The 27,840-nt window shown below is 36.0% G+C and overlaps 1 protein-coding gene across 3 annotated transcripts; it reads left to right on the forward strand.

The window, feature by feature from the left end:
* LOC123873612 (protein gooseberry) lies at positions 1–27,840 on the forward strand. 3 transcript variants are annotated; one of them, XM_045918532.1, is made up of 6 exons: positions 1–629; positions 16,950–17,122; positions 17,893–18,151; positions 20,174–20,373; positions 20,762–21,366; positions 27,014–27,840. In XM_045918532.1, exons 1-6 carry the CDS (start codon positions 575–577, stop codon positions 27,132–27,134), a joined length of 1,413 nt encoding a protein of 470 aa, XP_045774488.1. In that variant the 5' UTR covers positions 1–574; the 3' UTR covers positions 27,135–27,840. The 3 variants fall into 3 exon arrangements, with proteins under 3 accessions (XP_045774488.1, XP_045774490.1, XP_045774489.1); XM_045918534.1 differs by having other exon boundaries at positions 4–629; positions 17,893–17,995; XM_045918533.1 differs by lacking the exon at positions 1–629 and adding an exon at positions 13,686–13,749.

Genomic DNA, 27,840 nt, shown 5'->3' on the forward strand with positions numbered 1-27,840 from the left:
TGTAAGCGCTTCACTTTGAAGATACCAGAGTAGGCTCTTCGTGCTGTCTCTTTTCAACGAAGTCTTACCTGCGACACACTTCTCCAAATATATCTCCTGAAATATCTGAAAAAATAGAAGATTAACTAGTTTCAAGACTTGATTCGGAGAAAGGGATAACTGAAATATAAGTTACGGAGTTGATAAAGTTGAAAATCGATGTTGAAGTAGAGATTTTTGGGACCGGCGATACGTTTAGGGCCGTGGCCAGTCAGGCAACAGAAAGAGACAAGCTATCTGGTGGAGTGGTGTCGAAGGCTGTGGAGGCGGTTTGACCATTTTTTGTTGCACCGCTGATTGTGAAAGATTACACTTGAGAGTCGAAATACATCTTTACATCACACGTCAGTGGGCACTGAGCTGTCTTCAAAGTAACACGGATTAGACACACGCAGTTTCCTTAAACGTAATCATGCCTGCGTACCTGTGGTTATAGTGACAGACAGAAATTGTGCTTTTCCGGGACTTTCGTATGTGTTAGAACTGATTCGGTGTTTGGAGTCGCACTTTCTACTCTGTTCCCGATTCTGCGTCAATGGCTGTATCAACATTGAACATGACACCATACTTTACGGGATATTCTTTTCAAGGTGAGTACTTGCGCATCTTTTATGCATTTATTATTGGATCTAAAATTAAGCATGCAAGTTGTTGTTTTTCTAATACCTAAGCTTTGACTAACTCAAAATAAATGCTTTATGATTATAATTTTTAACTTTTAGTCCACTTTTAATGCTTCTTATAGGTTGCTGAACCAATTAATCAGAAGATGAGGTTAAATGAACCAAACTAACATTAGAATTTAATATCGATTTCACTGACATTACTATTATAACTAACCATATCCATTAATACAAACACGATATATAATTTATAATTATGAATACGGGTAAAATAGATAGGTATAATACCTAATTAGTTGATTGAGCTATCTATTTTGTAATGATTTGAACATAAAAAACCGTACCTTAGTTTACCTTCAATCATTAATCGGTACCAATCTTTATTCCTCCATCCAAGGCACCAATAAACCAAACTGCATATTGATCAAAGTTAAGCTGCTGATTAGCGTCCAATTACAAGCATCAAAATCATATAAAATGACATAATAAGTCTCACAGCTCATTTTCCCGCTCTAAAAGGTTCGAAACATATCATAAAACGATAAAATCATGAGGAAATTATAAAGCCAAAAGTGCTTTTTATTGCTCTTCATATAACAATATTTCATCCTAACGCTTTGGAGATGGGTATGCCGGAAAAAATGTTACAAAATGTTTTTTTTTTTTTGGTAATAAGCGAGCCTTGTTTAGAATCTGTTTCTGGAATGGTCAAGGACTGTTAGCTGTAGAAAGCGATTTGTCGTCAGTGCTTAGTTTCAATAAAGAAATTCTGTCACGACTAGACTATTGTCCCGTTTGCATTATTCTTCAAATGATCTTGATCTTAATTCAAGAAGTAAGCGTTTGTCAGCATTTAGTTGCATTTTAAAATAAAATGATAAATTGTTACTTCATTTCAGCAGAAATGATTATTATTATACCTATCTACCTGATGCAATGACATGCAGATTATAATACGATTATTAACATTAAAGATAACAGATGGCTAGATGTGATAAAAATTTGTTACTATCTAATAATAAATAGGTATGTATGTACCTACATTAAGCAAGCAAGAGGCTATAATATTACAAGCAAATGATGATTTTAATGAATACCTATCCAGTACAGATAAGTTTTAGGAGTAAGCACCTACCTACTTAGATACTGATAAAAATTTGATACCTACTGTCTAATAGGTAGCAATCACAGTACAATACAGTTACAGTGAATAATAATGCTTAAAAAAACAATGACTATAGATAAAATTCAGCTCATGCAACGATTATCAAATAAAAACTAAATTTTGTATGTCTACCTGTTCGTTACCTATGCATTCGGACGTGTCGTTTTTTCGATAGAAATAGAAACTTTGCTCAGCAATTAGAATGCTATAAATCAACAGCTAAATCATACTGACAATAAAAGCCGATTGTTTTTGTTGAATTTAAAATTTTTGTTCTAACAAAAATTATTGCCTGTCGTAAAATCACTGAATAACCTTTGTTTCAAGCGTTTCTGTTCTGGATATTTATTGCTGGAGACAGTATGTTCAAATCTAATGGTTTTGAGGGCAACTGTTTTACTTCAAAGTTTTTTAACTGTTCAAACTTAGATAAAGCATGCCGTAATAAGATGCATATTAAAGGTACACTATGTTATTGCAAGATGAAGTAATATCTCACACATGCATTTTCACTATTAAAATGCGTTGTGATAAGGACCAATACATACCTACAGACAGAGTGGAGAAGAGCCTAATATTTTTGATAATAAATCAAACACAGCTTTATGTAGATATGTTGGAATTAGTATGCTGACAACAAAACATGAAAAAACTCAAGGGACTCTCAGCGCGCCATCGCCTTTCTGCCGTCTTGAGGTTTTGTCAGTTCTTCTGCCTTCTGCGGGTCTTACCTACGATTGGGTATGGAAACTTAAAAACGGCCAAGTGCAAGTCAGACTCACATCCGAAGGTTCCACAGTTTGGAAAGAAACATATATATACTGTGCTATAAAATGCATGCGTCCGCGTTGATTGTGGTTCTTTAAAAATCCCGTCGGAATTCTTGTTTGTCTCTGATGTCTGTCTAACAGGTTTTGTCAAAATCGATGAAACGGATCGTCCATGAAAAGGTAACAGATAGACACACAGACAACTTAACTTAAACATAGTATAATTGGGTCTAGAACAAGTCTGGTCACTCCGTCTGCACGCAGTCTTGTCTGCCCTATCCCTAAGTGTTTTTGTAGCCAGAAGCTCACAAAAGAGATTTTGCATGAAGCAAGCCAATGAGGCCGATCGAGCGAAAGGAGTACAATTACATCCGTAGGAAAAGAAGATCAAGTGGGTGAAGCTGAATGAAGGGACACCGATGCGAATCTCCTATTGTAGGCCATTTAAAAAACTTATGTAGCTTACGAAACAGAGACCATAGCATTTTTGAAGAGCCAGGCAACTTCAAAAACTTTTATTATTGGTTGTCTCTCACTGACTTTTGCATAATAAATAAATAGCTGCTTTAAGATTTGTTATATTTACCATATGGGTGAAAATTATTAGGTAGGTAATAATTACCGGTTCATTTCGAAATGATTCCCGGTAATTATAAATACTTTTTAATTTATCATATTAACCGTTACATTGTGCACGCAATTTATACGTAGGTACGTACGTAGGTAAGTTGGTATATAGCTATAAATACTTGTTCTAGCTAACTGATCTATCAACACACAGCCTAACTTCTGGGATTAGTAGGTTACTTTACTTTTTTTACAAAGGGTAAAAATGGAGCCTTATTAATGTCACTCTGCTGTCTGTCTGTCTGTCCGCGTGTCACAGGTCTCTAGAGCTCGTAGACGAATTAAGGAGTTATAAACCTGAAAGGTATTTTGGTGTGGAACGTTGAATCAAAACTACGACCTGCCGCTTACTATGACCCTACATGAAGATTTTTTTTTAAATTCTACTCTCTCGCCAATTTTTCAAAATTCCACTCGAGCGAAGCTGGGTCAGTTAGTTAGTACAAAATACATGTACGCGTATAAACTTATTTATATTGTCCCATTGGCTTGCAGGCGGTATGTTTTAATCTTTAGCGTCGTACATTGCACCATATTAATAAAATACGATCTCCGGTTTGAAAAAGTCCACATACTGATGGTTTTACACATAAATCATTACCATACGAAAACATTTCCAATGCATTGTTAAAAATGTCACCAGGACTTATGACCTGTTTCGTCTAAGTTAAATTAAAAGGAAAGGGACCACCATTCACCGAAGGGTTGGGACTGGGAGTAAAAGAGATGCATGACACCAAAGAATGCCGACGACAAGCCGCGTTCTTATTTTATTGAGCAAGTATCTTACAACAGCGACATCATAACTTTTATAAACCTTACTTACAAGTTACAGAAGTTCAATCTCGTAGTTTTTTCAATAATTTTGCAACGTAAGTAGGTATGTATTTGCTTTTAGTATTTGCAAGGGGCCATTTATATTCTTGAACATTTCTTGTACAGTCTGTACAAACTAAATTCCCCATAACATTAATACCTAAGTCTACCTAGTAAAATAGAGATGGCATGCATTGATAGTTTCTATGGTGCTGCGAATGTTCCTATAGGCGGTGGTACCTACAACCTACCTAACGCCTGCTCTTTTGCTCGCTAGTATTTCAAGGCCAGAAGAACGGGTAAATCTAACTTTACCCGGAATTCACCCAAGATATTTGGATGAAGTCCGAATATTAACTAAATTAAGTTTGAATTCTGCGTTTACCCGTGTACACTTAGGTTTACCCAACGCTCGCTGGGTAATGTTAGATGGTGTGTCATTTTTTTAAACATATTTTTAGGGTTCCGTACTTCAAAAGGAAAAACGGAACCCTTATACGATCACTTTGTTGTCTGTCTGTCTGTCCGTCCGTCGTGTCTGTCAAGAAACCTATAGGGTACTTCCCGTTGTCCTAAAATCATGAAATTTGGCAGGTAGGTAGATCTTATAGCACAAGTACAGGAATAAATCTGAAAACCGCGAATTTGTGGTTACATCATTAAAAAAAATTAAAATGTGTTTCGATTTTCAAAGTAAGATAACTATACGAGTACGGAACCCTCAGTGCGCGAGTATGACTCGCACTTGACCGGTTTTCTGTTTGCAATCTAACAATTCCCCGCGAGCTTTCGATCCTGCACCTATAACTTTTAACTTGCTTCAACGTAACGAAAACATCGTGAGGAAACCTGCATGCCTGAGAGTTCTCTATAATGCTCTCAAAGGTGTGTGAGGTAAAGTCTACCAATTCGCACTTGGCCAGCGTGGTGAACCAGGACCTAAACCTTTCTCATTCTGGGGCAAGGCCTGTGCTCAGTAGTATGATGATAATGATGATGGTACTTACGAGGAATTCATTAAACGGGCCATGTTTCTGATTCGAATTGTTAAGTAATAGGTAGGTAAGGACTTAGGATAAACTTTACCAACGAAGTTGCAGGAAATGGCAAGGCTACAGTTACGTTTTGCCTTTTCATAACATCAGACCCTGCTCATTGTGCGCATGCGCCTGGCGGTTCCTTTTCAACTTTATTATGAACTCTTAAATCTTTAATTCGACACAAAATTATACATTCAGCCTTAGTATAAATCGAGCTTAGTGTCAAAAGTCGCGAAGCTTTCTCAAGTATCACAAAACATTTTTGTAATGCGAAAATCTGAAAGAGGATTATTTATAAATGTTACGATGAATTTGAGGAATCAGTATTATTTTATTTCTTTCTTTGAGATAGGCACCTATATTCAAGTTTGTTTTAATCATTAATGACTGTAGTCATGATGATGATGTGGAAAACAGACGAATTAAGTATAACTATATGTAAGTAGGTATACCTCATAAAGTAAGTACCCAAATAAAAAATATTAAAAAAGTAAGTAAATAAATATTTCTGGTCTCTACAATCTGTAGAGTTTGAATAATTTTATTATATTATATATATTTTATATTTCATTTGTACCAGAAAGTTGTAACGATAAAGATTTTTGATAATAATAAGATTTTGCTCATAATATTGATATTATATTGGATTTGGTAATTTTATACTACTTAAATGTGATACTTTTTCCAAAAAAAGAATTTTGAAACTGGGGATTTATCGTCGACATTAGTTCGTATAATGTGCTCGATGACGGTCGGTGTCCGTCCATCGCCTAAGGCTAGATACGGATCGGCACACACCTTGTAATTTCCACGGGAATCTCTTATTCTGAATAAAGCACTTTGATAAAGTTGATCATCTCGATAAACTCGCTGTTTGTTCCACACATCATCGGGGGTTTTCAACGAAAATGTGTTTGATGACCTCTATAAAAAGTTCAGTACCATAATCAAGGTTTAGTCACATTCATATCAAGTCGGACAGCGGTGCAGCGCGCACACAGCCTCGCGGGGATCAAAGGCACCGACAGGCTCCTTTGGCCGCATAATATGACGCGCCGCCCGCCCCCGCGCCCGCAAAATGCCTCGCCCGAACCTCCAGGGCTCTCACTTGCCATTATTTATGCCGATCTATTAATAAACAAATTGATATAACGGACGCTTAATTTATTTTCATATCGTTCAAAAGTATTTAAGTGTGATCGAACTTTGATATACGATTATGAGGGACCTCGATTTTTATTGAAAAGTATTATTATCCTTGTACAACTCAGCAATTGTCCATTTGACTCGCGCACGAAGGATTCCGTAGGTACTATCGTATAAGATATACCTACTTAAAAGTTTAAGTGCAACACTGCAAGTTAATGACGGACAGCGCTATCTACATGTGATTTAAGTAAACTTAATGTTTGTTTATGGATACATTTTAATAAAATAAAAATTGTGATGCAACTACAAATTCACGATTTTCCTATTTTTCGTTTACTTGTGCTATAAGACTTACCGACCTACCAAAAACGATTCTAGGTCAAAAGGAAGTACATACCTACCCTATAGGTTCTGATTCCCTTTTCTTGGCAGACACGACAAACAGACAGACAGACAACAAAGTGATCCTATAACGGTTCCATTTTTTCTCTGGAGATACGGAACCCTAAAAATACAAAGTACCTACTCACGATGATGACACGAGATGGTATTGAACCAAAGATTTCTACTTGCTGTAATATTGTATCACACTTCACACTAATATTATAAAGGCGAAAGTTTGTATGTGTGTGTGTGTGTGTGTGTGTATGTTTGTTACTCCTTCACGCAAAAACTACTCGATGGATTTGGCTGAAATTCGGAATGGAGACAGATACAATCGTGGATTAGCACATAGGCTACATTTTTATCCCGGAAAACCAAAGAGTTCCCACGGGATTTCGAGAAACCTAAATCCACGCGGACGAAGTCGCGGGCGTCAGCTAGTTGCTCATATTTTTCAGTATTTTAAACGGACTTCCAAAAAAGTTTTTAGATCAGTTTTTGGGATGCATACTGGATTTCTTTATTTTTATGTGCTTGTAAATATATTGTAAAATATATTATAAAGGTAATTAATTAATTATACTGGTGATGATTGGATATGTCATTTCTGTCTTCATTGCATATTTAGCTACCTAATTTGTGTATATGCTCAGAACACACAATTGGAAGATAATCTAGGAAATTATGTTTATCTAGAATTATTTTTCACTTTTCAATCAGTTTTACATTATTCAAAGCATGAACACATTTACTTAGTACCTACCTGTGTATCAAGTAGTGACGAATTTATTCTCAAATAAATTTTGCCAAATACCCGGTAGGTATTTGAGTAGGTAGGTAGTGGCCTACATCTTTAGATGCTGCCTCCTACTATTTAGTTCGGACGACAACGTTCAAGTTAATGATGTCTCTAAACAACCTTCAAATGACAATTTCACTTCTTTTATTTTCTGTCGCCACTGCAATAGAGAATATTTATGGATTTCGGAATGCCCTAGCGGCAAGTGGTCGTCAAAGAAACCATTTCTTATAATAAAAGAAAAGACCAGTCAAATTAGTACATAGCACGTTATGAATACGAAATAAGGTCAAACAGGGCACTCACAAACACACTATTATAATGAAATAAAATATTCACAGTTCCATTCATTGCCAGAGGTACAGGCATTATGTTCGTTGGTCGAAATATAGAAAGAGCCTGGGAGAGCCAGACCTTCGTTATTTTATAAAAGCTAAAAGTTTCTCTGCACATTGTCCCCAACCCAACACAGGGAGGAATGATCAGCTACTATAAAGTTTATAGTTTACTGTAAAGCTACCAAGCTTCGGCAGATAACAGGTTTAACAAAGACGTATAAAATCTTTCAAAGTACATATCAATATTCTAATTTTTTCATATTTTTTTTTTCGGAATACTTAGTATTGGAAATCACGCCATGCATTGCCAGACATTTAGTATCGTGGCAACCCTTGTCCAGACACACTTTAACAATTCCAAACTCCAAAATATTATAGTCGATGATTTTTCCTCCCTATGTTGGGCATAATGTGATAGAAACTTTCAGCTTTTATAAAATAACGAAGGCCTGGCCCTTGCGGGCTCTTAGTCCGAAAGGCGTTGCTCAGTTTGAACAGTTGGCATTCAGTTTAATGGGGGGAGATTTCGTTATAGCTCATAGACACTCGTATTTTATGACGGCAATAAGACACCTTTGGGCGTGTTACATATCAAATATTAGATGATGCCCGCGACTTCGTCCGCGTGGATTTAGGTTTATTTAAAAAAAAACCATGGGAACTCTTTGATTTTCCATCCATCTCCAGGATGCAAGGTATCTCTGTATACTAAATAATTATGGGGGCCGCAACTTCTTACACGTAGATTTAAGTTTATTAAAAATCCCGTGGAAACTTTCTGCTTTTCCGGGTAAAAAGTAGCCTATGTGCTTCGCCGGGATGTAAGCTAACTGTTCATCGGAATCGTTAGCGTATGAACGGGAAAAGCTAGCAGACAGACAGACATAATTTCGCATTTAGGTATATTGTATTATTAGTATGGAAGTATGGATATGGAAGTAGGTATTGATACTCTGGATAGATTTGATTTTGAGAGCAATATTGGAACCAATATCACAAAAGAAAGGGTTCTTCAGACCTTTGTCGTTTGCCTTTATTACCAGTAATATCACTTTTTAGGTTTGCTGAATACATAAAATATGATACATAGTAGGTACCTATTCGAAGCTATATGTGTAAGTCCTGCCAATATACGAAAAGCACAATGCTTTATCCCTCTTCAAACCCAACGCTTTCTTTGTTTGCTTAATTTTCATTACTTATACGAAATGACTAACTGATGATCCCGGCTTTACCTACTCGAGTGGAATTATTGAAAATCGGCGAGAGGATAGAATTTCCAAAAATCCTAAATATTTCAGCCTGAAATTTTGAGGATTTTTTCCTGCCTACGTATTTCTTTATTTTAATCGGAAACTTGAATATCAATTTTTACACGTTTAATATAAGTAACTTAAAAACGGACTTTTAAACAAATTTTCAAGCCCTGTTTAACCCCTTTGGGGGTGGAATTTTCTAAAAGTCGTGAAACACGATTGTTCTTTATTTTTAAACAAAAGCGAATCTATAGTAATTTTTGACTAGGCTTTTTATAACATGTAGGTATATGTGTTATTTATGGCCTTTGATTGCCACGAGTCGATCTGAATGAGCATCGTATAATAGCGTATCAAGGGAATCAAGTTAATGTAAGCCTAGGAACCCATAGGTTCGTGGTACAATTTCCAAATATTTTTAATGCACACACTTCATACAAGAATTTTATAACATACTAGCTTATGCTCGCGACTTAGTCCGCATGGACTACATAAGTTTCAAACACCTATTTTACCCTCTTAGGGGTTGAGTTTTCAAAAAGCCTTTCTTTGTAGATGTCTACGTCATAATAGCTTGATCCTTATAGTATTTTGAGCTGTGCGCTAATAGATCAGTCATTCAGTCAAACGGTCAATCAGTCATGGTTTCCTTTTATAAAGTACCTGCGTCAAACTTCCAAACAGAATGAAAAACTTTATCAAGTCCGTTAGAAATAACCGATTACTGGACGACTTTTTCTTTCACTACGACATTATATCGGCACGCATCCTATGAAAGTATAATAGAATAGAACTTTGATTTGATAACCGATTGCTACACCTCAAGCCACGCGACCAAGAGGCCACACAACGCACTCCGAAGGCTTAAAGAAGGCTTAATAGAATGACATAGCCTTTGTGAGTGCCGCCCAATTCTAATGCCTATTCAAATGGCATTTCTCCGCTTTGTTGCTTGATTTTGGACAGCAATAGCTTATTTTATTAGTGTATAAATGATTTTAACAGGCAACGAATAGAAATTTATACGCGTCAGAATAATAGAGATTCGATAATGGTCACGAATGAATTTTTATTATAATTTTTCAATTTCTTATTGACAGAAGTAATATTGTCGGTGTTATCGATTTAATTCAAACCCTGACCTGTAATGGATAACCTTTGGGATAAAAAAAAAACAATATTTTCTCAAAAATAATCATGGTCTAGAATTACTTACGCTTGAACAAATATTCCTTCGTTTTATTTATTGAAAATAAATTGAATACATAGGTTTTAAATCGAAAATATATTGTGATCGTTTCCTTAAAAAGAAAATCCTTTGCGTGGTCAATAAATTAATTGAAATAGTTAATCGAAAATATCTAAACACAAAATTATTATTTTTTGACAGCTATGGAGCTTTTATTGATGACTACCCATATGCCTAGATACATAGATGACCTAGTCCCATTGTTACACACTAAATTAACGTCAAACTCGGATTTAATCTAAAACTATTACAATTTGAGAGAATTACTAGCAAAGTTCACTTTCATATGCATTATTGGTAATCTCGAAAATACTTTAAAAATGGCACTTTTGTAGTAGGTACCTACTTAACCAATTATTTTCGAATGAAATCGCATTGAAACTCAGCTCATTCGTAGTATAGAAAGCTATACCTAATAGATGGACCGAGGAAGGCTGGAAATGGCTGGATGAGGAAGGTTGAGAACCGTGTATGCTGGCGCTCTGGCTGCCTTATCATCAGCTGTGAACGTTCGCAGGTAAAATTATGATGATAAGGTTGTTTCGAAGGCCTTGTTGTTGTTAGCTATAACTTTTGGCAAATGCGTAGGTATATCTATCCAATCTCACGACTCTAACGTCATCCACAACGTTAAAATTAGAGATACTCATATGCCCATTGATTGGTAGACATATTATTAAGTCCACTGACTGAAAGATATTCGTAATAATACATTATGAATAATTTATTATAGTAATCATCTGCAACAATAAGCTTATTAAGAGGGCTCTCTCCGTCACTCGTTTCATACAATCGTAGTTCCAATTTCATTTGAATATTAAGCAACCAAAGTCCATGAAATTTTGCAGACATATTCTAGAAACTAATATCTATGTCTGTGGTTTTCCAGATTTCTGTTAAAATATTCGGTTTCAAAGTTACGCGGTCTTAAAAAATTTCATATAAATCTTTGATCCCCTGCAATTTTAAAACTACATATTTTTAGATAAATCTAAAACACCACAGACACAGATATTAGTTTCTAGAATATGTCTGCAAAATTTCATGGACTTTGGTTGCTTAATATTCAAATGAAATTGGAACTACGATTGTATGAAACGAGTGACGGAGAGAGCCCTGTTAAATGAACTAGATGATGCCCGCGTCTTCGTCTGCATGGATTTAGGTTATTAAAAATTCCATGGCAACTCTTTGCTTTTCTGGGATAAAAAGTAGACTTTGTCAATTTCCGGGACGTAAGCTACCTCTGTACCAAATTTTAAATAAATCGGTTAAACGGATAGACATTTAAGAATCCCGTGGAAACTTTTTGATTTTCCGGGATAAAATGTAGCCCAGGGATGTAAGCTACCTAACTCAACTAAGAAATGTAACAAATTTCATCAAAATTGGTTAACCTGTTAGACCGTGAAAAGCTAGCAGACAGACAGACAGACAGACACACTTTCGCATTTATAATATTAATATTAGATATTAGATATTTAACAGGGCTCTCTCTGTCACTTACTCCATACAATCGTAGTCCCAATTTCATTTGAATATAAAGCAACCAAAGTCAAAAACGGGCAAATTATATCTAACAAAAAATATGACCTTATTCGATTATTTAATTCGTAGGATTTATATATAATATTAATGTCATCTCTCAGTTTAATTTACTATGTAGTATTTATCATACAACTAATTTTATTATTATACTATTATTAATAACGAAATCGAAAATTAATAAAAACATCAGTAGCAAAATATCAATAATAACTCATTATAAAGGATTATAAAGGATTATGCACCTATTATTAAATTTAGTTAGGTTGTTTATATTTTGGGTACTCATTCTTTGGGTGTAGGCCTCCTCCATCTTGCTCCATTGTGGTCTCTCCGTGGCGAGTATCGTCCAGGTAGGTCCTGCTACATCCTCGATGTCGAATATTTTAACGGAAATCTGGAAAACCACAGGCATAGAATTAGTTCCCGGAACGTTTCTCCAAAATTCCATTGACTATGATTGGTTAGTATTCCAATGAGAGACGAACTACGTTTGTATGAAGCGAGTGACGGAGAGACCCCTCTTAAGGCTTTACTTGCCGACATGAGGAGTAGAGTCTCTCAAGCTGTTGCTTATTTTTCATATGTAGATTATGTACTTATCGTTGGCACACAATTCGTGTGAAGGAAAGCGATGTATGACGTAAAGCCTCATATAAATTTTACTATAGGCACATTAATGTCGCTACGTGAAATTGATTTGCAAGCAGAAACATATTATGATTGTGAAAACGGGGTTTACGATTTATTTACACATACTATATCGACTTCAAACATTATAAACTATCACTGTAAAGTTGTTCATAAGTACCTGTGAAAAAATCCTTAAAAAAATCATGAAAATACCTACTAAGTATCAATAGTAGAGAAAATTAAACTATTACGATACCTTATTTGGATTTCCGCAACGTTTATTTTGTAATAATATGACAAGATTAAGATAGATAAGAAATAATTATTCCATTTCTCACATACCTAAGTGTTCTACTAAATAATTTTAGATAGTAATTTCATCTCAAAGTTTTTATTTGTAGGTACAGGACAAAAAAATAAAATGACTAGTCTAAAATGATCATTCCATTTATCATTACATTACACATACTGAATAGGTTTCAAAAATAATTTCCTCTCAATATTTTCATAAACCTACAGGACATGAGGTGGTTAGGTCATTTGGTTAATCTCAGTTGTTATCAGAGTACTAACAATAACAATTTAATAGGGCATTGCGAACAACAAATATGCCATTGGGATATCTTGCCTTTGTAAGTTTTATCGTAGTGAGCCTTCAACGGCACCGATGCAAAAACCTGTGACATAATATTGCTCACTTAATAAGGAAAAAATAAAAGAAAATATAAAAAATGAATCAATGTTTTAGATATACACAATAAAATGAGTGATAAATTTTAAAGTGTCCAAAGGCTTTCAAGGGTGATGGCAAGTGTTATTGAAACGCTGAAGAAATATTCAAATTGCTTCATCGATTTCCAAACAACGGATCGGTTTCGAACTCCAACGTTTCGGAACGTAATAGAGATGAGCCCTGGATTAAGAAATCAGAGTCGGGCGAATTGAAAATAAAATTCAGTAACGCCAAAATGTACTTGAGAAATCCAATCATTGAACGACAATGCCTATGACAACTGGACGCCACTACGAAGTTTTATGAAAATGTGATTGCTAATTAAAGTTGACACAGAAATGCGAATAGTGAATAGAAAATCTTCATTTATTCGGTCACGGCTTGCTTCTTACGTTTAGCATTAAATGATTGACTCTGTTTCAATTTCGTCTTACACGAATGCGGCGGTTGAACGAATTGGAACATGATTATATTATTGTGAGAAATTTTTATACCTTCTATAGTGCCGTGTGTCTATATCTCAAGTTTAGTGTGTGATTGCTTTTCAAAGGAATCACTCTTGCAATGGCTATGAATAAGACGCGTAAGTAGAAAAAAAATTGAAGTCTTGGCTTCCGAATATCATCTGAGTACCAGCTTTTTTTGTGCTTCTTTTAGACGATTTCATATGCCACCCTAGTAGCTGCTATTGTAGTGACAAAATGGTGCATGATCGAATTGTGCTTCCGGACGATTAGTTTTACCGAATCAATGTTTAAATTTGTTGTTAACTTCGCCTCCTTTTGCGTTAATAGCGTTACAATGTTTGCGAATTCTATTACGCATTGTAAATTTCGCATTCTTTTTGTCCCTTTTGTGAGCTTTTTTATTTGTTGTGTATTTGATTGATCTTGTTTCAGCTTTGAGAATACTGAACTAAGGAATTTGCGTTGATGTAGTCAAATTTTAGCTTTTATTGGATAAGCACACATTTATTATTCCAACATGAAAGTCTTTATTTGACAGAAGTTCGTATTAGGGTACGTTAGGTAATTTATTTTTTCACTTTCAGGATTATTTATCCTAGAATTGGGAACTTTTTCAATGTTTCTATTTCATATTTTAAAGAAAATATGCCATTTGCCAACAATTTTTATCAACTCTAATAAAGTGATACATTATTATGAAGCCACCCACATTTGTATAGGGGAATTATTATGGACACGTTATGCGTCATAAATATTTCGGGAACGTTAAATTAACACCCAAGAACATGGGCTTTCTCGGCACCAAGACGTCTACGGGGCTCCAACAAAAAATATATGGAGATCGCTTGCAGAAACTCGGTTCGGCCTAACCATAAAATATGTGCCACGACTTTTCCATTATTTGCGACCTTATTTTGGATGGATAGAGTTGATAATGGGCTCAAAACTAAGTTTCTGATGAACCTTTGTTTTTGTAACCGCAATTTTTAGCCATATTTTGTTTACGTTACGGTTTATTTTAGATCGGTTTTTGTTTGGTTTCTCGCATTATCAAAGGACATACTTGTTGACATGTTGTTTAATTGATCGGAGCTTCTCCACAGGGGTCTAGAGCCCTACGTGTGGCGGTATCTTTGAGGAATTATTTGAAATTGATAAACTATAAATGCCTTTACAAGTGGAAGATGCCACTGTTTTTTTTTCTTTACAAATGAGAGGCGTCTGTCATATTTGGATGAGAATTAGGAATTAATGCCGGAATGTATGTGTCATAGGCCGACTGCGGCTTTGAGGTGGTTGTTTTCCATGTTCTATTTTGCTTTAGGTATACAAAGTTTGGCCGCTATCACATGAAAAGCTTTTCTATCCTCTAAAGCCACTTTCTTTTCATTTCGGGTACATCCCCTTATAATATCGTCCAACCGGTTGCATATTTGATAAGCTGGAGCTTTTTTGTCTGTCATCCAGAATACGAGCAACCTTACAAAAGAAAGCGAGCCTTTTCCGCATAGGTATTGGTGGACATGAGTTCTCTCTCTTTGATATAATCAGTTAATATTTGGAAGAGTCTGCACCATTTACAAAAAAAAAAAACCGTTTTTTTTGACTTATTTATTGCATCTGGTTAGATGGTGGTATAAGTAATTTAAAGTAATTTATTCTTCTCCTCTGTTAATAAATAATGCTATTTACCAAAAATAGCTGTCTTTACGAATTTGGGATTAATTTTGTTTGAATTACCTATTATGATGGTATTGATCATATTCTATACAGTTTTTTCGATTTTATTATAAGATTCTATACTTATTTCCTTAATGCATTTTCGGCTCAATAGCATCTAACGTGGATACAAAGGGGTCGCAAAAATCGGCGTTCGGCGGCTTCCTTTGACGATAGGTGGTCCCAACCACTGCCCGTGATGTGATTATAATAGCCACTTACTCATACAAAAATACACCCAGAAATATTTTATATCTCAGGAAACTTTATTTGCAATTAATGTCGAACGAACTTAATTATCGCTCCCGATACTCATCGCGATAAAAGATTAATTAATATTTTGATGACTTACCTTTCACTGTGGGAAATTGAATGACTCGTCAAGATAAGAAACTACATGATGCCCGTGACTTCGTCCGTGTGGATTTAGGTTGTTGAAAAATCCCAAGGGAATCCTTGGGTTTTCCGGGTGAAAAAGTAGCCTAACAGACAAGATGCAAGCTATCTTTGTACCGAATAGGTAATGTCCTCAATTTTATCAACGAGGATTAGGTTTTTAAAAATCGCGTGGGAGCTCTTTGATTTTTGTGACTGAAAATAGCCTAATCCCAGTCCTGTTATCTCTGTACCAAATTTTGCCAAAATCGTTTGAACGGATGGGTCATGAAAAGTTGGCTTACAACAGTCTCCGAGGAATGTTGGAGGAAAAAAGGAAGGAACACATTAGGTATAATAAAAAAAAAGTTGGCTGACAGGCAGACAGACTTTCACATTTATAATAGGTATTACACTATAAATATAAATTCTGGTTAAGTCCCGAGTGAATCTCGAATGAAGAAAATGTGTGTTTGCGAAGTTGATATACCTACTCGTAGGTAGATATCCACCTAACAATTGGTGTTTCTTGAGACGTGCTAAAACAAATTGGATACTTTTGGTTGAGATCATTCTCAATCGAACGTAAAATTAGCGACGATTCATTGTGTTTCCTTATCAATATAAGGAGTAGAATGTTTCTATATTAGAAAATTTTATACTTACACCTTACACTTATTAATGGTTTGGATACCTAGTTATATAATTTGCACTTTGCACATAGCGATTAATTACTGGAAACATTAAGTGGTGTAAGACCGTGGAGTATGGAAGTCTATACAAGAGACCTGTATGTCCACAGTGGACGTCTATCGGTTGGTGACGACGATAAAGACGATCGGTATGATGACGAACTTTTTAAAAAAAAAAAATTAAATACATCTTCCACTCAAAAATACGATTTTTTTCCGTGTTATTGATTTGTCATTTACATAATATGATAATCAAAACTTTTCAACCGTTTCCATCAATCAATCAGCCTGTTTGCGTCCACTGCCGGACTTAGGCCTTCCCAAAAGCGCGCCACCACACACGATCCTCTGCCTTCCTAATCCATCTACTTCCCACTATCCTCTTAAGGTCCCCAGTCCAGCGGGTCGGAGTTCGTCCGACACTGCGCTTGCTGATACGCGGTCTCCACTCCAGAACACGTCTGCCCCAGCCACCGATTACTTTTAAAATAATTTCTAATGCAGATTTAAATAGTTCCATGTTGTTACAGGACAAGGTCGTATGAATCAATTAGGCGGGGTGTTCATCAACGGGCGTCCCTTGCCCAACCACATCAGGCTGAAGATCGTGGAGATGGCGGCTGCGGGTGTCAGGCCTTGCGTCATCTCACGTCAACTGCGCGTCTCGCACGGATGCGTCTCGAAGATTCTCAATAGATATCAGGTGAGAACTAAGTAACAAATTAAATAGCTTTCGCAGTGGATTTAGGCTGTGCGGCGCAAGACCTTGGGGTGTGGAAGTCCCTACAAGATACCAATGTCAGGTACTTAGTGGACTTCTATCTGTTGATAATGATGATGATGATGATGGAAAGCTTCAGATTTTACTGGTGTGTCATTCCCTTCATGACCTAGAGTTGTAAGTTGTAACGCATAAATCAATCACGAATCATATTTAGTCTGTTTCATAAAACTGCAATTATTATCTAGTAGGGGTTGTTTTTATCCTACTAATATCAAAAATGCGAAAGTGTACTTGTTTGTTGGTTTGAATCACGCTGTAACGGGGCAACCGATCGACGTGTTTTTTTTGCATGGGCTACTTTTTTAAAAACCTAAATCCACGCGGACATCAAGTCGCGGGCATATTAGGGTTTAATAAATAATAAATTAATTTGATTTTCTGTCTAATCCTACTACTATTATAAACGCGAATGTTTGTAAGTACATAATACATATGTATGGATGGATATTTGTTACTCTTTCACGCAAAAACTACTGGACGGATTTGGCATGGAGATAAATTATACTCTGGATTAATACATAGGCTACTTTTTACCTTGGAAAATCAATGAGTTCCCACGGGATTTTTAAAAACCTATATCCACGCGGATGAAGTCGCGGGCTCCAGCTAGTAAAGTCATAAAACGCTTTATAATTTAAGTCTTTGACCCAAAGAGACAAGTTTTGTAATAAGATATTTTTTTGTCTTAGGAAACTGGTTCAATCCGTCCTGGAGTGATCGGAGGATCGAAACCGAGAGTAGCGACACCGGAAGTTGAAAACCGGATAGAGGAACTGAAGAGACAAAACCCAGGTATATTTTCCTGGGAAATTAGAGATAAATTAATAAAAGAAGGCATTTGTGATAAAAACACAGCCCCGTCAGTCAGTTCTATTTCACGACTAATACGAGGAGGCAAAAGGGATGAATCAGACCCTAGAAGAAACCACAGTATTGATGGTATTCTAGGTAAGTCATACTTACCTTGAACTATGGATTTGTTTTATACAAATGCTTTTAACACTAGAATTTGTCACAATATCATTATCATTATATTATCTATATTTACCGTAATGATAATAAATAGAACACAATACTTAGATATATGCTAGTACAAAGTTTGAAAAACTATCACTAGTTAATACTACAAAAGCGTGATTATGATTTGTTGGTTTATTCCGCCACAAAGGAGTAATGGATGTTAAAGTGTTAAAGTCCTGGAGAGTTACATAAGCTAAGTTATCCCGGAAAATCAAAGAGTTCCCACGGAATTTGTAGTCAATATATTAATTAATAATAGACTACAAAAACTAATTAAGTAGCTATACAATACACTACTATATTAAATTGAAAGTTTAAAGAAAAGTAAACGCTCCTGAAAAAGTTACTAACAAGACAAACAAATCTTCTAATAATTACTTACTTAATCGGAATTCAAAATATTGGAATCTTTATCAACGATTTGCTATTATGTATTTGTATTAAAGCATTGTACAAATAGGTACTCGTTGCATAGAAATCTAGTTTGTGAACCACTTAAACAGTTTTGCGCGGCTCTCAATGGTTTATTTGTTGAAAACTGTATATTACTAAAGTTCCCTTTGCTATTTTCATAACCGCCCGCCATCATAAAGCGGTTTGTTCCTATTATTCTCAAATACAAGGTTATCTCCAAAAGTAAATTAATATTGCATTTGGCAACATCGTGAAATCCTTCAGTTAATATTTCGGTTACTGTACCGGCTGAAACCTTCGAGATAATGGACGCATGTATAAGTGCCATGTCATCGTAGTGTTTAACGCGGATTCAAGACCATAATCACTTAATTCACTTTAAAGTACGTTATTATTATAAATTTATTCCCATAATGAGACTGTCTGAAACGTTTGCAAACTTAGCAAAATGGCGTATAAAGTTAATAATCCACGTAAAAGTGAAGCGAGCAAGCCGCGCGCACGCCACTGCAGCGAGCGCCCCTTGTGTCGGCTTCGGAAATTGTAGGTTATAAAAATGAAATTAGTACTCAAAGCTGTTATTATCCCATCGCGTTTGGCCGCGAGCCTTGCATTACGACAATCTGTCCGTACTGCACGTCTTGTGCCGTATAGCTATCCAATATAAAATGGCGCTCCTAATATCCCGGTTCAGCGATGGCGCGGTTTTGCCGGAGAGATTCCGCGCCGCGATAAGATTATGCATATTAAGTTGTATGCAGCTAAAGTAATGTCTACACTGCAAAAGCGGGTCCCTTTGCATTGGCATTCGTGTACTTGTTCAAAATTTGCGCCTCATGCCTATCTATGATGCAAAATAACGGTAAACGTTGTGAAGCTCAAATTGTTCTTCGCAGAAACGTTTTGCATGACAGTCTCAGCCTCATGTTATTTACAATATGATCGCAGTTTATAATAATTTTGTTAAAATATTATTTTTATACGAGAGATTATTAAATAACTTTTTTCATTCTATGTGCTCCATTTAAATTACAGTACCAGTCTTATGTATATGAATATTAAAGCTAGCTCCGAGCTCTTATTTAAACTAATTCCAGTAGCTTACAAAAATAACACAAAACACATCACAAAATGTCGTAGGCTCAACTCTCGAGAGCATTAGAGACTTCTTTAAAGCTTAATATACCTACAATGTGGTTACATTTAATTTAATCGAAACCGCGTGTGGTCCAGTGCCAGCCAACAATAATGTAATAGAAGTAATGAAACAAAATGATCTAGAAAGCCGCATTACAATGACAAATTTCTCATAAGTGGATTTAGCTACATCATTATCGCTGTTTGAAAAACGCGTAGACTGCTCTCGAACTTAATTTTCTTATTAACTTTGTCACGTCGACTCAATTTTGTTATTAGGATTGAAAGTATCGTGTCTCTTGCCTCGTGTTTTCCCTTAATAATTTCAAATAACTAGTTTATACTCGTTGGAAGAAAAGTTACAACGTGGCACCAAAGAAATGTTTCCTTTGTCCAAAGGTCCATCATCGTGCGAAGACTCAGATACTGAATCAGAACCAGGTATCACGTTAAAGAGGAAACAGCGTAGGTCAAGAACAACATTTTCTGGAGACCAGCTCGAGGCCTTGGAGAGAGCATTCACAAGGACTCAGTATCCAGATGTTTATACACGAGAGGAGTTAGCACAAAAGACTAAACTAACCGAAGCTAGGGTTCAGGTACATACAACTTTTATTCTATAACACAGTACGTATGGCGTATGGTCAATCAAACTTTTATTCATTCATATTATGTCTGATTCCTTTTTATCAAAAGCACGACAAAAAATGTAATTAATCTTAGTTTTAATTTAAACACGTAACCGAGCTACCATATGTTGCTCCTCGCTACTGTACTCCTACTACTTTTGTTGAGTTAATGGCCTCTAAATTATAGTATTAAGGTCCAAATAATTATTGTAATTTCAACACGAAGGTTAATCGAACGGACCCTTCTTTGTGATACCTGTTATGATAGTTTTACGGTTGTATCTTTATATACTTTCTTATTATTTGTACTACTCTACACAGAGCTTAATATGATCTTTTTTCTTTCTTTCTCCACCAGGTCTGGTTCTCTAACCGAAGAGCTCGTCTTCGTAAACAACTGAACTCGCAACAACTCAGTGCTTTTAACACTATGTCCTTACAATCCGCTTTCCCATCAGTCCACCAGCAATATGAACCACCTTCTACATTTAATGCACAATGTGCATCTTGGCAACAATCCTATTCATCCGCGTTGGGTACAAGTTCTGTCCTCAACTCAGCATTAGCACCTTCCCTGCATCAATCAGCACTAACTGCACCCTCTGTATGCCAGTCAGCTCTTGCCGCATCATCGTTACATCCACCGACTTCAACTTCATTCTCTTCAGGAAACTTAACTCCTCTCTCGCACTCATCTGAACTTCCAACGCCCTTGCAAGCGCCATCTGATACTCCTCCCAGTTCAAGCCCAACTGCGGCAAGTCCTACAGCCAATCAGAGTGGTGGGATTACCTACCAGCATCCTACTTACGCAAATGGAAGTGAAGCTGTCGGTCATCCATATGGATACAGCGACTACGCGAAGCAAGAAATGTCAGCCCACAACCATTGGTCATCTAGACAACTTAGTGGACACCCACAAAACAAACTAGCGGAAGTTGGTGCATGGCCAGAAAATTATAGGTAAGTTTATTTTAAAGCTTTAGAGATATCAGAGATGATTATGATTCTATTAATAAATATTAACTACCTTTAATATCTCAATAAAACCTGGCGGCGACCAATTGCCTTTATGAATTATTTATTGATGTTTAGCTACTTGTATACTCGTGTATACGAGAGATATGCAATTAAAATGAGTTGATGCTCACATTCATTTTACATATTTTGGTATAAGTAGTGAATTAATGCAGCGCATCGCAAAACTTTTTAGGAAGGCTTTCTGAAGGGTAACCTATCTAAGTGTAGAAGATCTGTATCAAATCCAGTGGCTTGTTTCATCGGAGAATTATCCGGGATATCTGGCGAATCGAGATTCACTTTATTTCTTTTCACCTTCCTTTATCATTAGCCGAAGCGGCCGCTAATCAATTAAGAGTGTAAGAAGTCAGCCATTATACGCCGCGCGGATAGTTATTACAGGGCTTCCTTCGTAATATGCCGATGCGATCGTGAAGGCAATAGAGGGCTGCGAATTTTATGAACGATTTTGATCGATCGATCGAGCTAATTGGTTAAGTTTTTTTCTTTACAAAATATATTCTTTATTGACACCAGAAATTGATTACGGTTTTTGTCGTTTTATTCAACAAATCAATTTCGTGTAATTTTAATATCGATGATTTAACTATACTTGCTTACTAAATCTTGCTGAGTCGATCTGTATTCTGTACTTGTTATTTAACTACTGGGAGGGTTTTGTTAACATGTCAATGTTTTTATTGCAAAGAAAAAAAATTGATTGCGGTATATAATATGTGTAAAATAAAAATATTACAAGATATTAAATTACAACCCAATTCTTAGTAAAACTTAATGTATAAATTATTACGTAAGAAGTTTGCTATTTTTTTCAATAAATTATGAAAAGCCTTTTCATATTATGTAACGTCCACAATGAAATTGTCGAAAACGAATGTGACAAATTCATTGTCGCTTTGTATTTCAAAAGGCGACGACATTTATCTGTGTTATCGAGACAAAGCGAGTCTATAAACTTCACATTGGACCACACACAATATATTTTGTCTCACAATGGGAGCATTCTAGTAATATATGAGCTAGCCACATCTATGGTTATTGGTTCATCGAGTTTTTTTATTGGCAACTTGGTTGACATAACTCTGAAGCATGCTATTGCAATCAACATTGCAAACATGGGAATTCAGCGCTTGTGTGCATGCAATATGGTTAGTTTTTCCATGCACATAATGGTGCATAGACGGCTTTGTGGCAGTGTTTCCATTTACGATTTTGGTTGTTTCCTAGTTTTTGTAGGAGTTTGTATAAAATTAATAATCTTAAGAAATCTTATATCTTGATTTAAAGTTTTTAATATCATTTCACGAGCCTTTTAAGTCTTGTAATAAAACAACTTTGATTATACAATTTTCTTCCATTTTAAAATTATAATAACTCTCAGTCTCAAATTTAAATAAGTAACAGCTAGCTAATTAGTTATACCTAATGCAAAATGAATATTTTTTTCATTTTGCTCTTTTCTAACGCTTTTAAGCCTATATGCTTTTTGATAAATCTACGTAGAGTACAAAATTTACATTGACTCGTTATAAAAACAGGGTTACCTACCACCTGAAGTTTGATTTTACCCCAAATTACCCACGTTCAATACCTGATAACTTAAAACGCCCTAAGCCGTACCTACAATAAATCAGCAGTTTCTCCCTAAAGTATGGCAAAATCCCGAAAAATGGAAACACTGGTTTATCGTCGCCTTACATTGCGGAAAACAGATAAACATATATTGCTTTGTAGCGAGCGCTTGGCAATTAATGGGAGGCCGAACGTGACATTAGTGCGATGAACCCAAGCATTAAAGCTAACTCGAACCTGGTATTAAAACTTATCTGCAGCTATTTGCATTCGACTTCCTAAACAGCATGGTTTTGTACCTTTTGTGCCATAACCCACTAGCGCGGCACGTCGCGTGCGGTAAAGTACCTAGTCCTCGCGCGTTTTTTACGAGACGCAACGGCAGGCGCGACAGAGTGTGGCAAAAAAAAAAATAGTCTCAAAAAAGATATTGAAAATATCTGTCGTAAAAAGTGAAACGTAAATACTAAAAACATTCTATATCCTTCAAACGTCTTACAAAAGCATTTAACATACTGTACAAGGTTTGCGCCAGCGATAATTAATGTCACACGTGCGTTATTTTATTCAAATACGAGCCGCTCGCGATGGCGCGACCGTACCGCGGTGATGGATGTAACTCCAAGATAGTTTGCATCCCGAGGACAGACATAGGCTACTTTTATCCCGGAAATTCATATATCTGTTGATATTTTAAGTTTTGGCGATTAAGTATTAAAAACCTAAATCTGCGTGGCCAAAGTCGCGGGGTATCATGTAGTACAAAATAGTACAAAATAAAAACGCTTGCGATTACCCGCAAACGGTCGCGCGCAACGTTTTGCGCTAGTGGGTTATGGCGTTTTATTGGACACTTTATACAGAGCGGACCGTTTGTTCGCTCGAAATGTACGCGTGATTGTCGGATGCAGGTGAAGCAAAATTGCTTTTCGATTGCGCGATTGAAATTCTAGGCTTCCAGTGTAATGGATACGTAAACGTATGAGAACGCGATATTGACCTCTTGACTTATTTAGGTCAGATCTTTCAACTACCTAGTCATGTGATAGACATTTAGCTAAATCTTACAAAGGTACAATACTTGCAAATTGCTCTGGTATGTTATGCATTTTCTGCGTAATTTTACTAGATTTTACTTAGATGATGCTCCGGAAAGCCATGACTTTGTCCGTATGGATATATTTTATTTAAAAAATCCCGCGGGATTTGATCTCTATTATGAGTCGTTTATGTGTTTCGTCAGGATATATTATTCTCCTTCATTCTTGATTTGTTACTCTGTAATATGTAGAGGGTAATCTTCAGAAATAATGATCCGATTCCAAAAATTCTTTCTACATTATTGTGAATGCTTAGGCCATAAGTAAGTTTTAAATATAATAAATCTATACTTCTCTACAATATCACTTACTTCAAATTCGTCAGATACAAGTATCTACATAATGTTAGTGTTCAATAAAATCATTGTTTCAATAAGACAAATTAGGAATTTCACTGGCTTGCGTGATCCGTTCCACTTAGTAGCGGCAGCTTTCCGAAATTGTATAGGTACCTACGTATCTTGTTGATACTAATTAGGTATATAACTGATTAAATTCTCTTTCACCTGTTACCATATAAACACCGTCATATTCTGGAACCAGATAGTAATTGTACGTGTATTAATATAAAGTAAATACATGTTTCGACAGTTCTTCTGAATAATCTATAACATTTGAATCTTTCCGTTTTTCCTTTTGAGGTACAGAACCCTAGTAATACTCGATAATGTCCACGATTTCGACCGCGCGGTTTTAGGTTGTAAAAAATCCTTGATTGTATGTGGAAAAGTGGGAGAGATCTTTGAATTTCCGGACCAAAAAATGCAAGCTATCTATGTAGTCTATATCTGTCATCCATCCATCAGCCTGTATGCGTCCACTGCTGGACATAGGCCTTTCCAAGAGCGCGCCACCAAACACGGTCCTCCGCCTTCCTCATCCACCCGCTCCCCGCCACCTTCTTCAGGTCATCGGTCCAGCGGGCAGGTTAAGGCTATATATGTCAACATCGGTTAAACGGATGGGCAGTGAAAAGGTAGCAGACAGATAGGGCACAGAGACAGACAAACATATTTTACATGAGTGAACGATGCCTGTTTGCATCCAATTTGCTTACCTAGGATTGTAACTATAGATTTAGCTTAAACATGAGTCTTAGAATTAATCTCAGAAGTGCCTATAAATGTTTACTATGCAGTGTACTTGTCGCAAGAAGCACGTTTTATTTCCATAGGAAACAGCGTCTATTTATTTATTGTCTAATGCATTTCAAAGCTTATATTTATTGGTGTTGCAAGCGTTTTAATCTTTAAGCCTATCCTCCTACACGTTACAATAATCCATGATTGTTTATGCGTTACAAACATGAATAAGCCTTAATAATGTGTTAGCCACTGAATTCAATTGAATTCATAATTTTATTGCACGCTTAGTCACGATTTGTTTCCATAAAGAGTCATTTGTATGTATTTTCTTTCGTGTAATTCGGACCACCTAAATTACGTATTTCGGTACAGTAGATATAAGTAACAATTACAAGGGATATTATTGATTACCCTAAGATTATTATTTAACCTTACTTCTATGCCGATAGTTTGATCTTTAAGTCCATTATGTCATTCCTAGAATCATGCGCTGCCACGCTTTTACAAAGGTTTTAACCTAAATTGTGCATTATTTTGCTTGGCTTTTGAATGACTATATTCTAGAACTAGCTGTGCCCGCGACTTCGTTCGCGTGGAATAGTGATTTTTCGGGCAGCGTGATTCTTTAAATTGACATAACTTTTTTATTTATGAACCGATTGACATGAAATAAACACTAAATGTTAAGTGAAGCTTACTACAATATATTAGTGAAAACCGTATCTAAATCTAATAAGCCGTTTCTGAGATTAGCGTGCACAAACACACAGACAAACAGACAAAAAAAAAATTAATTACAATTTCGGGTTCGACATCGATATAATAACAATCCCTGCTACTTTTTTTTTATATATTTCCATTGTACAGACACCACTTTTCTACAATTTTATTATATGTATAGATAAAATTAAGCCCACCTGTCCTATCTGTATGTTAAAGAATGATCTCAAAAAATACTGAATAGGTTTGTTAAAGGATTTGCCCAAAAGATATTGTCTCTTCACTTATTATATATTGTGTCATCTTTGTGACCTCAGGAATAGGTACCCTCTTTTACCCATTAAGTGAGGTAAAGGAAAACATCGCTGGGAAACCTGGATAGCTGAGAATACTGTTTATTAAAAAGTGTGTGTAGTTTGTCTATCCACACTTGGTTAATGTAGTGGGACTAAGCCCTTCTCATTCTTAGAGAAGACCCGTTTTATAGTTTTTTTTTTAATCCAAATAAATTTGTACCTACTGAGACGGCGAGGATAGATTGAGATGATCATGACTTTTTCTTATGCTGCTAATATTCTAGGTAGGTTAGGTATCTACTCTCCGATTAAAACTTTAAATTTTAACCACCACAAATTCATTCCCACGCCTTTAAAATGTATATGAATGCCATAACAATAGCTCGTCCATGTATTTACATAGACAACAGATCGAACCGTGTTTTGTTTTTTGAACATGTATTTCGATAATTACTGTTCCATAATAACCGGATAATCGTTTGCCATTTCAACTTAAATTGCTTTGCCATACCAGCTTGCTGGCGGCACTTAAAAACTTCTGTAAATTCTTAGCGATTAGATTCATCATCGTCAATCGATACACATTACACATCCACTGCTGGACATAGGCCTCTTGTTGGGACATCCACACGCCACGATCTTCTGCCTCGATCCTTTTCTGTAAATAATAATTTATATTGTGCAATAAAGTATATACATACATAATTTTTTGAAAAGGTGATCTATTCCTTCAAATAAATCTAGGTAGATGTATTTATTGATTTTTTAATTAATCCATGTTTTTCTGTTGTTACAGTTCTTTTTTTGGTACTAACGCCTCCCACTATGCATCGCACGCGCACTCGCCAAGCGAAGCAAAATCTGGATACCCCTACATTGGTCAACTGGGAGGCATGGATATGGGAAGAGTGCATTGACTAAGACATAAAATATAAGTTTTAAGTAATCTTTGTAAGTTGTACGTTTTATGTCACAGAAAATCGAACCTCGAGGCATTGCCAAGGTCTACTACATAGTCAAAATTCCACGGAATTGAACGAAGCGATTTGCTTCCTCGTTTCTAATATGCACTGCTAGAATATGGAATGCCCTTCTGACCTGCGTTTTCCCCGCTAGCTGTAAATATTGGTACCTTCAAAATAAGAGTGGATTGGCATCATCTCCTACTGTTTGGTGTGATTGCAGTCAAGTACAAGCCTATATAGATAAACAAAACTAACTACAATTAAGCTGAGGTTGCATTACACCACAATAACTAGAACAGAAAAAAAAATTGTCGTGATAGGCTATTAATGTATGTTATCTATAGTTATGTAGTCTTTCAAGGACTTCTGTACATTGGTACCGGACCGCCAGCAGTTTCGTAGGTGTCGTTTTACCCTAAGTTTACGAGATGTCCATGCGTGTCACACACACCACACAAGCGTACCAATTTGTCTTCACCTTTTAAAATACGAAAATCTGGCGTTTTATAAGAGTCTTTGGTAGTTGCTAGAAAATAATCTCTCCTAAATTCCTAAAACACTTGTGCCTTCATATTCATATCAATAGAAGAATACAATTAAATATTTTGGTATAACTTTATACAAATTGATACTTGTGAATTATTATACATATTGAAGA

This window comes from Maniola jurtina, chromosome 17, assembly GCF_905333055.1.
Source record: "Maniola jurtina chromosome 17, ilManJurt1.1, whole genome shotgun sequence".
In the NCBI taxonomy this organism is placed as follows: domain Eukaryota; kingdom Metazoa; phylum Arthropoda; class Insecta; order Lepidoptera; family Nymphalidae; genus Maniola; species Maniola jurtina.